Source organism: Lissotriton vulgaris, chromosome 10 (assembly GCF_964263255.1).
Source record: "Lissotriton vulgaris chromosome 10, aLisVul1.2, whole genome shotgun sequence".
In the NCBI taxonomy this organism is placed as follows: Eukaryota; Metazoa; Chordata; class Amphibia; order Caudata; family Salamandridae; genus Lissotriton; species Lissotriton vulgaris.
The window spans coordinates 1,008,208,573-1,008,222,893 of record NC_141698.1 but is presented as its reverse complement, the minus strand read 5'-3'; the positions used below and the strand labels follow the sequence as shown (position 1 = coordinate 1,008,222,893).

The 14,321-nt window shown below is 42.2% G+C and overlaps 1 protein-coding gene across 1 annotated transcript in view; it reads right to left on the bottom strand.

Moving 5' to 3' along the window:
- The window catches only part of ACAD11 (acyl-CoA dehydrogenase family member 11), a 399,787-nt gene that overhangs the window by 149,368 nt on the left and 236,098 nt on the right, over positions 1-14,321 (bottom strand). Inside the window, exon 12 of the mRNA XM_086942043.1 lies at positions 12,880-12,987. Coding sequence (XP_086798169.1) covers positions 12,880-12,987 — 108 coding nt within the window. The remainder of the gene's footprint in view (positions 1-12,879; positions 12,988-14,321) is intronic.

Genomic DNA, 14,321 nt, shown 5'->3' with positions numbered 1-14,321 from the left:
GAGTAGAGAGTGAGTAGTAGAGAGTAGTTGAGAACAGTAGAGAGAGTAGCAGAGAGTGAGTAGTAGAGAGTAGTAGAGTGAATAAAGTGAGTAGTAGAGAGTAGTAGAGAGTGAGTAGTAGAGAGTGAGTAGTAGAGAGTAGTAGAGAGTAAGTAGTAGAGTGAGTAGTAGAGAGCAGTAGAGAGTGAGTAGTAGAGAGTAGTAAAGAGTGAGTAGTAGAGAGTAGTAGAGAGTGAGTAGTAGAGAGAGTAGTAGAGAGTGAGTAGTAGAGAGAGTAGTAGAGAGTAGTAGAGAGTGAGTAGCAGAGAGAGAGAATAGTAGAGAGTAGTAGAGAGTGAGTAGAGAGCAGTAGAGAGTGAGTAGCAGAGAGGGAGAGTAGCAGAGAGGGAGAATAGTAGAGAGTAGTAGGGTGAGTAGTAGAGTGAGTAGTAGAGACTAGTAGAGAGAGAGTAGTAGAGAATGAGTAGTAGAGTAGTAGAGAGTGAGTAGTAGAGTGAGTAGTAGAGAGTGTGTAGTAGAGAGAGAGTAGTAGAGAGTGAGTAGTAGAGAATAGTAGAGAGTGAGTAGTAGAGAGTAGTAAAGAGTGAGTAGTAAAGAGTGAGTAGTAGAGAGAGAGTAGTAGAGTAGTAGAGAATGAGTAGTAGAGAGTGAGTATTTGAGAGTAGTGGAGTAGGAGAGAGTAAGTAGTAGAGAGTAGTGGAGAATATTCCAAAGTTTGGCACAGCAACACTTGCACAATAAGTTCAATCAAATCATATCACTTAGAGTCCTTATTGAAGCGCTGAATCTTGGTGTATATTCAAATGCTTTTATTTTCCTTAAGTTTATGTACCACAGCCAGCTGAAACGTTTCGTTCTGTACAACAGAACTTCTTCAGGGCGTTCTTATTTCCTTCAAGTTATGTCGGTATCCTGTTGTCGTATAACTAGATATTTCTTCCAAATGTTAGACGAGACACAAGTACATTCTTATTCAAAGTGAATAGGTATCAATTTTACCCACACAATTGGGGCAGACTTGAGTAATTTATAGCATCCTCAAAGTCAGTCTTTCAAAAATTCCAAAGTATAGGACTTGATAATCCAAATCCGAATGTTTCTCAAGAAAAGTCATTTTCAATCGTTCGGAATATCGGTGTTTGGGCAGATATGACCCAGGGACCCCCAGTATGCAAGGGGAATTAGTCCCCCCTCTGCAAACGCGCCAGTGGCCTGCGTTGCAGAGAGGTGTAAAAAGGGGCATAGCCTCATTACACCTTTGTGCAATGCAGCCCCCGGCGCATACTGGAGGTTCCAGGTGGGCTAGTTGGCCCACAGGGACCCCTAGTATGCAAGGGGAATTAGTTCCCCCTCTTCAAACATGCACGGGGGCTGTGTTGCAGAGAGGTGTAAAAAAGGGTGTGGCCACCTCTCTGCAATGCAGCCCCCTGGCGCATACTGGAGGCTCCTGGTGGGCTAGTTGGCCCCCACGGGCCCCCAGTATGCAAGGGGAATTAGTTCCCCCTCTTCAAACATGCACAGGGGATGCGTTGCAGAGAGGTGTAAAAAGGGGCGTGGTTAATCAGTTTAATACTTTGCTCTCCATAGCAAATTGTCCTTCCACAAATTTTGCAAACAATTTTGAAATCTCCAAACTGGGTTTGGATGTTTGGGACCATCTCACTTGTCTCTGGACCCGATGGAGTGGGTTGCTTACTTTGGGAGATGCTGGGTGAAGATTGGGGAGGGTTTCTGGTCAGTTCTCTGACCTCTGCCGCAGCATAGTTGTTTGGGTGCCGGCGTTGCATGTGGCGAATCATGGTGTTGTTGCCAAAAGAATACTTTTTGGCATGGTTCCCCCAGGAAAGTACAGTGCCACAGATCAGACAAGTAACCTTTGGCGCATTAACTTTCTTGAGGCCCCTTGGGATTTAAAAAACTCCCAGACAATGTGCTCCTTTGGCTTATAGGTGGTTGTATCTTCAGGCAGGTACCGCCTCTCCTCCTCCTCCTCTTCTCCTTCTCCATCACTGTGGTGTTGTGGTGGTCCTTGTGGTGGTGGTGGTGGTGGTGGTGGTGGTTGAGATGCTCCTGCTGCCGCTGCTACTGTAGCCATTTCTCAGTACAAATAGGTACAAATAGGTCTGCAAACAGGTCTTCCTCAGTCAAAGTAAAAAGTGAGAATGAGGAAAAAAGGTGGGGGCTTTCATCTTTTGGAAAACAAAACTGTCCTGAACCAATGAAAAGTGTTATTTTCAGGTCACATGACACTGGCTTTATCATTTGGAAACCAAAACTGTCCTGAACCAATGAAAAGTGTTATTTTCAGGTCACATGACCCAACGGGCTTACGCTACGCGCCCCGGGGCGCGCATGGGAGCGCTTACGTAGGTCGATCGTATGCGTTCGAGTGCTTCCCGGTGCGCTTACGCCGTACGTATCACGCGGACGCGGCTACGCGATACGTCACGATGATGTTTTCGTTCGCGGCAATAGCGCTAACGGGACGCTCACCGGTACGCACACCGGGGCGCGCCGCATGACTGCGCTTACCGGTGCGCTCACCGGTACGCTTACCGGGAGCGCTCCAGGGCAAAAGAATAAAAAAAAATAAAACCATGAAAAATATACATAAAAAAATAGTATTACATAAATATACATTATAGGATTCATTATAAAAAATATTACATTTCATAGCTATAGAAATTTGCTATTAAAAAACCTTTGACATTCACTGAAAAAAACATAGGTTTGAGGCCCTATATATAGTTAGGAATTAGCATTTAAAAAACCTATGAAATTCACTGAAAAAAACCATAGGTTTCACACCAGTTATAGTTAGGAATTAGCATTTAAAAAACATTTGAACTTCACTGAAAAAACCATAGGTTTCACACCAGTTATAGTTAGGAATTAGCATTTAAAAAACCTATTAAATTCACTAAAAAAACCATAGGTTTGACACCAGTTATAGTTAGCTGGAAATTTTACTGACATAAAACCACATCCACTCATTCACCAACAGTTCTATATAGTCACTCATACATATACTCACTCATCATATGTAGTGATACACCTATACATCCTGTTACACACCGACAGTCATCCAAAAGTTACTCACACACATACTCACACATGCAAATAAACTATTGAACATCCATTTATTTTCATATACAACTATACACACACTACCACCTTACTTCTAAGGAAACTTACACATACTTACTCTCTTAAACAATCACTTATAGAAACACATACTTATTTAAACAGGAACTCTTACAATCTCTCACTCTCACATATACTCACTTATATACATCAATACTCACATATACTAGATTAAAACATGTCGTTACTGATAAAGACACTAGTGAGACAGTCATTCACTCACTAACACACACATATACACACTCATCCACCCATACAGTCCTGCACATATGCGGTCTTCAAAACACATAAAAACAGTGAGTCAGTCATTGATGCATCTATGTGCTAAGTAATACCCCCACCAAACCATACAGACACTCATACTGATAAAAAAAAACATCTAATAACCCATACACACACACACATGTAGCTACTCACCAACCCATGCAGCCACTTATACACAAAGTGAAACACTGATACATATATTTAATATTTAAACATTACCCGCTAATATATGTATTCACTAAGATACACTTAATAAGCCACTTAACCAATCAATTTTTTTAAAAAAAACATCCGTTTAGACACTTATTTAAACATTTATTCTTCCATCGACCTTTACATATACATATGAATTTGAATTTAAAATATTTATATAGCGCAACATTCACCGTGCGGTTTCTTGGCGCTGTGGAGGCTAATTTAGCAGTAGGAACAAGGTGGAGAAGAGAAAATTAAAATCAGTTCACATTAAGAAAAGCCTGGGTGAAGAGAAAGGTCTTAAGATCTTTTCGGAAAAGGGAATAGTGTCTAGCCAGACGCAAGTGATCGGGGAGGGAATTCCAAAAGGATGGTGCCAGGAATGAATAGTTGGCTCCGCCCCATTTCTTGCGTCTGTACCGGGGTACCTGAAGGAGTGATTGGGTAGATGAACGAAGCTCATGGACAGGGATGTACTCTTTTAGCAGAGAAGAGATGAAGGCAGGGGCAGTCCCCTGGCGTGCCTGAAAAACCATGCAACCAGTTTTAAAAAGGGATCGCTCCCTAACAGGTAGCCAATGTAGTGCCTTCAGTAGAGGAGTAGAGTGATGGGAGCGGGGGAGGCCATACACCAATCTGGCCGCCTGGTTTTGAACCAGCTGGAGCTTCCGCAGACTGTACGCTGGGATGCCGTTGTAGAGGGCGTTGGCGTAGTCCAGCCGGGAGATAACCAGAGCGGACATGATTAACTTAAGTGCAAGGGGAGAAAAGAAACGAGAAACAGAGCGGATAGTTCGAAGAACAAGAAAACAGGAAGAAACAACAGAACTGATTTGTGAGTGAAGGTTGAGATGATTATTAAGTTTAATGCCCAGGGTCTTAACTGAGGAAGAGGGTGTAGGGGGGGATCCTAAAGAGGAAGGCCGGAAAGAGGAATTCCAGGGACTGGAGGAACCACCTGTAAGGACCAATTCTGTTTTGTCAGGGTTCAACTTCAGATGGTTGTGGTTCATCCAGTCCCTGATGAAAATCATAGTAGACTTAAAATTAGAAATAGAATGGGGAGAAGAAGACAGATTAAAGATAAGCTGGAGGTCATCTGCATAATTGGAAACAGTGACCTCCAGTTGCTGAAATGCAAAGATCAGAGGATAGATATAGAGATTAAACAGAAGAGGGGAAAGAGAAGAACCCTGAGGAACACCACAAGTGACTTTGAGTTGGGTGGCCGAAAAATCGCCCAGCCGGACAGCCTGGGTGCGGTCCCTCAGGAAGGACGATAGCCAAACCAGGGCTGAGCCCTCGACCCCCGCCGCTCCGTCACGGGAAAGTAAGATGGAATGATCCACCGTGTCGAAAGCGGCGGAGAGATCGAGGAGCACCAGAGCCTGGTGGTTGTTATATATATAAATATATAAAACATATATAAAACATATTTATTTTTCAGAAAGACACACATTCACTGGATGGTGTCATCAGTGATGTAATGAGTGATGTCACTGACCATGTCATGAGTGATGTAATATGTGACGTCATCAGCAGTGCATTGCAGGCGCGCAAGTTATAGTGAGTCCAACTAACTATAACGTGGGAATTTCAATGGTTTTATGTCAGTAAAATTTCCAGCTAACTATAACTGGTGTGAAACCTATGGTTTTGTCAGTGAATATATATATATGAGTAACTAAATATGTTTTAATCTTGTATATGTGAGTATTGATGTATATAAGTGAGTATATGTGAGAGTGAGAGATTGAAAGAGTTCCTGTTTAAATAAGTAGGTGTTTCTATAAGTGATTGTTTAAGAGAGTAAGTATGTGTAAGTTTCCTTAGAAGTAATGTGCTAGTCTGTGTATAGTTGTATATGCAAACAAATGGATGTTCAATAGTTTATTTGCATGTGTGAGTATGTGTGTGAGTAACTTTTGGATGACTGTCAGTGTGTAACAGGACGTATATGTGTATCACTACATATGATAAGTGAGTATATGTATAAGTGACCATATAGAACTGTTGCTGAATGAGTGGATGTGTATATAGATGGTGGAATTACTGAATTGGTTGTTGTAACTGGTATGGGTATCTCAATTTTTTTGAAAATGTTAGTTTCTATTTTTGAATATGTGTTTCAAGGGTTACATTACACTGAAAGGAGGTCTGTCACTCTGTCGCAAGGATGGTGTCATCAGGGATGTCATGAGTGATGTCACTGACCATGTCATGAGTGATGTAATATGTGACGTCATCAGCAGTGCATTTCAGGTGCGCAAGTTATAGTGAGTCCAACTAACTATAACGTGGGAATTTCAATGGTTTTATGCCAGTAAAATTTCCAGCTAACTATAACTGGTGTGAAACCTATGTTTTTTTCAGTGAATTACATAGGTTTTGAAAATGCTAATTCCTAACTATATATAGGGCCTCAAACCTATGTTTTTTTCAGTGAATTTCAAAGTTTTTTTAATAGAAAATTTCTATTGCTATCAAATATAATATTTTTTGTAATGAATCCTATATTGTATATTTATGTAATACTATTTATATATGTATATATATTTTTTTGCCCTTGAGCGCTCCCCGTGCGCGTACCGGTGAGCCCACCGTTAAGCGCAGTCTTGCGGCGCGTCACGGTGCGCGTAGCGGTGAGCCTCCCGTTTGCGCTATTGCCGCGAACGAAAACATCATTGTGACGTATCGCGTAGCCTGGTCCGCGTGATACGCACGGCGTAAGCGCACCCAGAAGCACCTGAGTGCATACGATCGCGCTACGTAAGCGCCCCGGGCGCGCCCCGGGGCGCATTGCGTAAGCGCGTCAGGTCATGTGACCTAAAAATAACACTTTTTATTGGTTCAGGACAGTTTTGGTTTCCAAATGATGAAAGCCCTGGTCATGTGACCTGAAAATAACACTTTTCATTGGTTCAGGACAGTTTTGTTTTCCTAATGATGAAAGCCCCCACCTTTTTTCCTCATTCTCACTTTGTACTTTGACTGAGGAAGACCTGTTTCCAGACCTATTTGTACCTATTTGTACTGAGAAATGGCTACAGTAGCAGCGGCAGCAGGAGCATCTCAGCCACCACCACTGCCACCACCACCACCACCACCACAACACCACAGTGGTGGAGATGAAGAAGAGGAGGAGGAGGAGGAGGAGGAGGAGGAGAGGCGCTACCTGCCAGAAGATACTACCCCCTACAAGCCAAAGGAGCACATTGTCTGGGAGTTTTTTAAAATCCCAAGGGGCCTCAAGAAAGTTAATGCGCCAAAGGTTACTTGTCTGATCTGTGGCACTGTACATTCCAGGGGGAACCCTGCCAAAAAATATTCTTTTGGCAACAACACCATGATTCGCCACATGCAACGCCGGCACCCTAACAACTATAGTGCGGCAGAGGTCAGAGAACTGACCAGAAACCCTCCCCAATCTTCTCCCAGCACCTCCCAAAGTACCCAACCCACTCCATCGGGACCAGAGACAAGGGAGATGGTCCCAAACATCCAAACCCAGTTTGGAAATTTCAAAATAGTTTGCATATTTTGTGGGCCTACAATTTGCTATGGTGAGCAAAGTGTTAAACTCATCAACCATGCTGGTGACAACCACAAGTGCCCAAAGAAACCTTAATTCTTTCCTGATTTTTTTTGCTCCAGTTGAGCCGTTTAAGATTCCCTGTTTTTTGTTTGTCCCCATAAAAATTCCCCCAAAAATATAAAATTGTTCATAAAAGCCAAAAAGAGTACAAAATGTTCCAAAAAACAATAAAAAAATATAAAACAACAAAAAGAATAAAAAAAACAGTTCTTTTTAGAACTACCTCCAATTTATAAAAAAATGCTAATTTTTTTTAAAAATCTGTCATTCTTTTTTCCCCATGGTATGCTCCCCGGTACGCTCCCCGGTGCACGTACCGGGCGCTCCCCCCGAGAAAATCAAACCTTTTGGTCATTTCCCCCTTTGTTTTTGCCACCTCTTGTGTCTCGATCCTACCGAGACACAAGATGGCGGTCGCTCGGGACTGTTTGGAATGTTGACAGACACCCGAGAGCCAATCAGCTTTCCGCTCGAAAAATCGCGTTTCGCGTTGGAGCGCGCTCCGGTGCGCGTACCGGGGCGCGCTTATTGATATATATTTTTTTAACCTAAATTACTCAAAATCCACTGGAAACCATATCGAGACATAGCAAAGGCACATCGGGCTACCAGTCCGTACAATTTTGCCAAGTTTGGTGGAAATCCATTTAGCCGTCCGGGCTAAAAATTTCCGCCCTATGGAAATTAACATAGGGAAAACACGTTTTGGGGCCCCTTTTTATCTTGGCCCACGCTTGACGAATCCCCCCCAAACTTTCAGGGAAGGAGTGGAGCGCAGCGAGGCAAATTTCATGAAATTTTCAGGCAGATTCCTCAACCCGCGCCAAAGGATTACCTATGGAAAACAATCCTAACTATAACTACCTACTGGCGACCGCCAGTAGGTAATATATATATATATATATATTTCTCCTAGAACGCCCGTTATATATAACCTACTGGCGATACTATGGAACTTTTGAAAATTCTATGCCTAATAACTTTGGCATTTGTGGACGGAATTGGCTGAAATTTTCAGGAAAATGGCACATTTTGTTTCTGAGCAGCTCCTGGAAATTTGGGGGGGGGTTCGTCAAGGGGGGGCCGAGAAAAAAGGGGGGTCCCAAAACGCGTTTTTCCCATGTTAATTTCCATAGGGCGGTTGGCCTCACTTTTAGCCCGAACGGCTGAATGGATTTCCACGAAACTTGGCAAAATTGTAGGGACTGTTAGCCCGATGTGCCTTTGCTAGGTCTCAATATATGTGCTTCAGTGGATTTTGAGAAATTAACATTTAAAACAAGATATATATCTGTAACAGCGCTCCGGGTAGCGCTCCGGGTCGCGAACTTTTCGCGTATCGGAACTTTGCGAAGCGAAGCTGATTGGCTCTCCGTTGTCTGTCAACATTCTAAACAGTCCGGAGCGGCCGCCATCTTGTCTCTCGGTAGGATCGAGAGACAAGAGGAGGCCAAAACAAAGGGGGAAATGAAGGAAAGGGGGCAAGGTAGACCCCTTCTGACCCCCTAGGATTGATGAGGGGGATATTATAAAGCCACGCGGGGCCAAAAAAAAACCAAAAAAAAAACGATTTTTTCGCCGTAGAGACGCGTCTTGGTACGCGAACCGGGCAGCTAACCGGGCAGCTAACCGGGAAGCTAACCGGCAGTGTAACAGGAGTCTGAGGAGAAGCTGATTGGCTGTTATCATTGTAAACAGTCTGGAGCGGCCGCCATCTTGTCTCTCTGTGGGATCGAGAGACAAGAGGTGGAAAAAAAAAAGGTGTAAATGAATGAAAGGGGTAAGGCAGACCCCTCCTGAACCCCTAGGATTGATGAGGGGGCTATTAAAGTTCCCTGCGGGGCAAAAGAAAAAAAAATTGCGATTTTTCGCGGTAAAGGTGCTTCCTGGTACGTTAACCGGGCAGCTAACCGGCAGCGTAACGGGAGTCCGACATATTGTGTTTTTTGAACGTTTGTGATATGTGCACGTGTGGATTTTGTCTAATTAAGGTTAAAAAAATATATATATATCTTTAAGCGTGTTCTGGCGCGCTTACGTTTTGGGTTTGGTTTGCGCTGCAGAGACGATACGTCACGGTTATGCGATGCATCATGAGGCGTCTCACGAGCTACATGATACGTCACTTAATAAAGAATATATTTTACAGCTATAGATATTAGCTTTTAAAAAACCAATGAAATTCACAGAAAAAACCATAGGTTATAGACCATATATAGTTAGGAATTTGCATTTACAAAACCTTGAAAATTCACTGAAAAAACCATAGGTTATAGACCATATATAGTTAGGGATTAGCATTTAAAAAACCTTATTTTATTTGCACAAAACCATTGAAATTCCATATATAGTTAGTTGCACTAACTATATATCGCGGACCCGCAATCCACTGCTAATGATGTCACATATTACATCATTCATGACATGGTCAGTGACATCACTGATGACATCACTGATGACATCTCAAATGACATCACTGATGACATCACTGATGACATCTCAAATGACATCACTGATGACATCACTGACATCTCATTTGACATTACTGATTACATCACTGATGTGATAATACATCTTCAGACTCTAATATAACCTTAGATACACTCAGTGTAAACAGGCACTCACAGACTGTCACACATCCATGGAGTTACTCACACACATCGTCAGTCATGGAAAGAATCAATCACATCTCCATTTCCTCAACTATACAGTTATACACACCTTACTTATTCAAACATATAGTAACACATATTTACTCTCTTATACAGTCCTTGATACAAGTTCACAATGATTCATACAGCCACTCACACATTCACTGGCTCTTATGTTCAGTTATTTATATATGTCAACTCTCACATGGAGTGTGTTTTACATATGTACTTACTTTGACATGTAGCACTGAGATATCCATTCACTCACCAATATACTCATGCACACAGTCAACTGTCCATACAGCTGTTTCTACATGCACTTTTGAACCCATACACCTAGGGAATCAACTGCTCACACATCTATGCACAGAGTTATACACCTCCCAGCCACCCACACACATACTCAGTATCCCATACAAATACTTGGGCAACCATTCAATAACCCATATAGTTACTGATATAGCTACTGATTTAAACATGCAGCAGTTTACAGAACAACATAAATAATGATTGCCAAATTAAGACACTTTAATCACTAACCCATACACTCAGTGAGACACATTTAATCATTCTCTCATACAGTCAGTCATGCACCTACTAAATCCTTCATCCAGACACTTATACATCCACTCATTCTTCAATATGTAAGACATATTTTAACTTTACAGAAACATACAGTCACTGGGTGTTGTCATCAGTGATGTCATCAGTGATGTCATTTGAGATGTCATCAGTGATGTCATCAGTGATGTCACTGACCATGTCATGAATGATGTAATATGTGACATCATCAGCAGTGGATTGCGGGTCCGCGATATATAGTTAGTGCAACTAACTATATATGGAATTTCAATGGTTTTGTGCAAATAAAATAAGGTTTTTTAAATGCTAATCCCTAACTATATATGGTCTATAACCTATGGTTTTTTCAGTGAATTTTCAAGGTTTTGTAAATGCAAATTCCTAACTATATATGGTCTATAACCTATGGTTTTTTCTGTGAATATATATATATATATATATATATATATATATATAATAAAAAATATTATTGTTAATATTTATTATTTATTTTATTATACCGGAGGAGCCACATAATGAAATATATATACCTGTGGCATTCTTAAGGCATTTTTTTAATGAAATGGATCCGTGTACTATCCAGCAAAAGACTATATCTTACAAAGTTAATTGGGGTCGAGTCTGCCCTGGTAATACCATTTTACCGCTGTGGGAGTAGGTTGCCAATGATGAAGCATGCAACGTTACGTTTGTAAGTTCACCTCATCCGAAGTTATTTTTTTTACCCAAAAGGGGTCCAATAACCCGAAGAGAAGGAGTTAAAAATAGGAATTACCCAGTATGTCAATAGATTCACCACACTCATTGTGATTTATTAAGGGGGCAGATAGAGCCTTTTGGGAGTGGGAAGCTTGTGGACTCTGGAAGGAGCACTGCCATTCCCCTCTGCCATGGCATTTTATATTTGCAACTTTATATAGCGCGATTTAAACTCAAGGGCTTTGGAGAGCTTTACATGAGCAACAGATTAATTTGTGTAAGGTCACAATCATTTTTTAAGCACAGGGAGATTATGTGATATGCCCATAATCACAGGAAGTTGAGCAGTTAGTGGGATTCAAACCTGCAGACACGCCAATAGACATGATTCAGGTAGGGGACTCCCAATTTGTGAAGCTATTGGCTTTATTTTAGCTGCTTCCCGTCTGAAATTGCTTCTGCTTCAATAGAATTCTTTTTTCAATATCTCCCATTTTCCGGTCTAAAATGTTGGCATTTATGAACCTGGTTCCCCAGTTTCAAAGTCGACAGTTCTGGGCGTAATGCCACATACTGTTCAAATATATGGGCATGGCTGGGCTGTGCCTTGGTCCGCAGCCTCTATCCGTGAGCACCCATGGCTTTATCCGGGGTGATACTACTTCATGCAACTGCTAATCAACGCATAAATGGCAGAGTCTGTCCAGTGTGCTGAAACAATGCATAAACCACACAATTCCTTCTTGGATCGCATGCAGTTACTCTAATGTTTCTAGCATCCACCAGCTAGTATTAGCTTTTTTTCCCTCCCAGGCCAGTGTTTGGTCACTTGAAAACTCACAAGGTGCAGACGGCACAGCTATCAAACCCAAAACACCACACAGCTCCATCACTGCTTTTCACTGTGTTCCTCCACACTACACTGAGCGTCGCTGGGACCTCCTGTCTTAGGTTTCAGTTGAACTTATACATTACCCGATGCCAGCGTTACAACCCATCACCGATATTTTACTAAAGAAAATTCCTACTTGCAAGCATAAAAATAATGTTGCTTAATTATTGGACACTGATTTTGTTGTACCACATAGGGAGGGTCCAAGTAAAATGGCCCAGCAGGAAGTCAGGGTCTTATCAGTTCTTAACAGGTCTTATCAGTTCCTTATCAGCCCATCCTTCCTGTGGCAGAGCAGGCTGCCTCAAGTTACAAATGATGATGGTTCACTCTATAAATCTAGAGTGGTGAGTCCACCCACTAGTTCTAGCTGACTGAGGTCTGTGAAAAACCCCCATGGAAAAAGTGGAAGACTTCCACATAAAGGTGAGATTACTGTCCATTGCATGCTGGGAAACTCAAGCCAGAGTGTTAGAGAGACTAGATATGTAGCACTGAATATGTACCCTCGCTTTCAGCTACATTTCCAGTTGCCACATTCCACCATCATACAGGCAGTCACAGAGTTTCTGGCAGAGGTTCCCCAGTGCCAATTGTGACTCCTCCAGTGGCAGATATGGCAAATTTAAGAGAGAAACCTCAGACAACTCAATATGCGGTGGATTTCTGTCCACCACCTGGAGAGAAAAATAACCTTTGCCATAATGGCAGACACACTTCCACAAGCCAACCTTTAAATCTGGCTCTTGTGTGTCATTCCTCAGGTGTGCAATTTTAGTAGTACGGTTTTTCATCATTCTAGGCAATAGGAAACTATCCATGCTAACAGCACCGTGTGTTGCAGTGTCTCACATTACCTGTCATGCAGAAACAAGACTGGATTTTTCCCTCAAGGAGCGGTTCCAACCACTGCTTTTTTTGTGCCTCGCTCCCATACAAGTGGAGAACCTCCATGTTGCCTGAATCTGTAATAAAAAATGGTCGCATTATATCTCAGCACAGTATTGAAATGCTACGTAGACATATTTCACAAATCATGCTTAAGACTACACAGAGCAAAATGTTCTGGGGTTATGGAGTGAAGATCAAAGGGATGTACATGCACACTGCAATGAGAACTAGGACCTATGTGGTCATTATGAAATCCTTAGTGGAGGACGTGGATTTACACTCTGTCAAGCTAAGAAGTGTGGTCAGGCTTTTTGATGTTACTTGTAACTTCAATGATGCTATGCTGGTAATCACCATTAATAATAGCCCTACGTTTTCTCCCACACAACCTCAAATTTAAAAAATAATTAAAGGAAAATGACTTTAGTTCAAGAGTAAGCACACTTCCAAGAAGCCTGTGGCACCTACAGGCTACTAGTAACCACAACAGACATGGGTCAAAGGCCACCTCCACTGGAATGTTGGGCTGGCCAAGAGGACTCTGAAGTGGAAAAGTACTTTAGAAGTGATCATCAGAGTTGTCTTGCTGTCTCTCTTCCCAGTCGCCTCCATGAGGAAACCATGGCCTCAATGACTCTCAACATTGTGGTTGCCCCCGCCCCACAATATGGTACAGAGCCTACCATCCTGACAACCTGAGACCAAATTCCAGAAATAAGGGACCAGAATGCCTTGAGCATGCTTATCCTCCTTGAACTATCACCTGCATTTGACACGGTAGATCACAAAATCCTCTTGCACAGACTCCAATCTGTGGCCAATGTATTATAGTGGCTCAAGTGGCTCACCTTCTTCCTGTGCAACGACCGCCAGAAAGCAAGATCCAGAGAACCATCTTCCCAAATCAGCCCAGTAACTTGTTGGGTCTTCTAGGGATCCTCCAGTCTCCCTTACTATTCTGTATCCACATCAAACCCTGCATGGATCTCCTACACATCCATGACATATCCATTCATTTCTACACATATAATAATAAAATATACATAAGGGTTTCAGAAGTAAGTGACACATTCATTGCAATAGCAAACACTCTAGAGGCCATCAAGACCTGACTGGGACACAACAGCCTCAACTGTGCATGTTCTAAAACTGAAGTTCTCATCCCTTTTTCTCAACACCTCATCAAAAAAAGTCCATAAGGCCCCATTCAATTTCTTCAGCCAAACTATACGATTCAAATCAAAAGTGAGAAACCTGGAGATCATTTATGATACAGATGCAAGCCTCAGTTCTCAGAGAGGAGCTTTGGTTAAAAGCATGTTCTTCCAACTGAAACACATCAAAAAGTCCCCAACCTGCATTACCTCAGGCAGTGTTTCTTGCAATGTTAGTGATCTCCTGCTTTGGC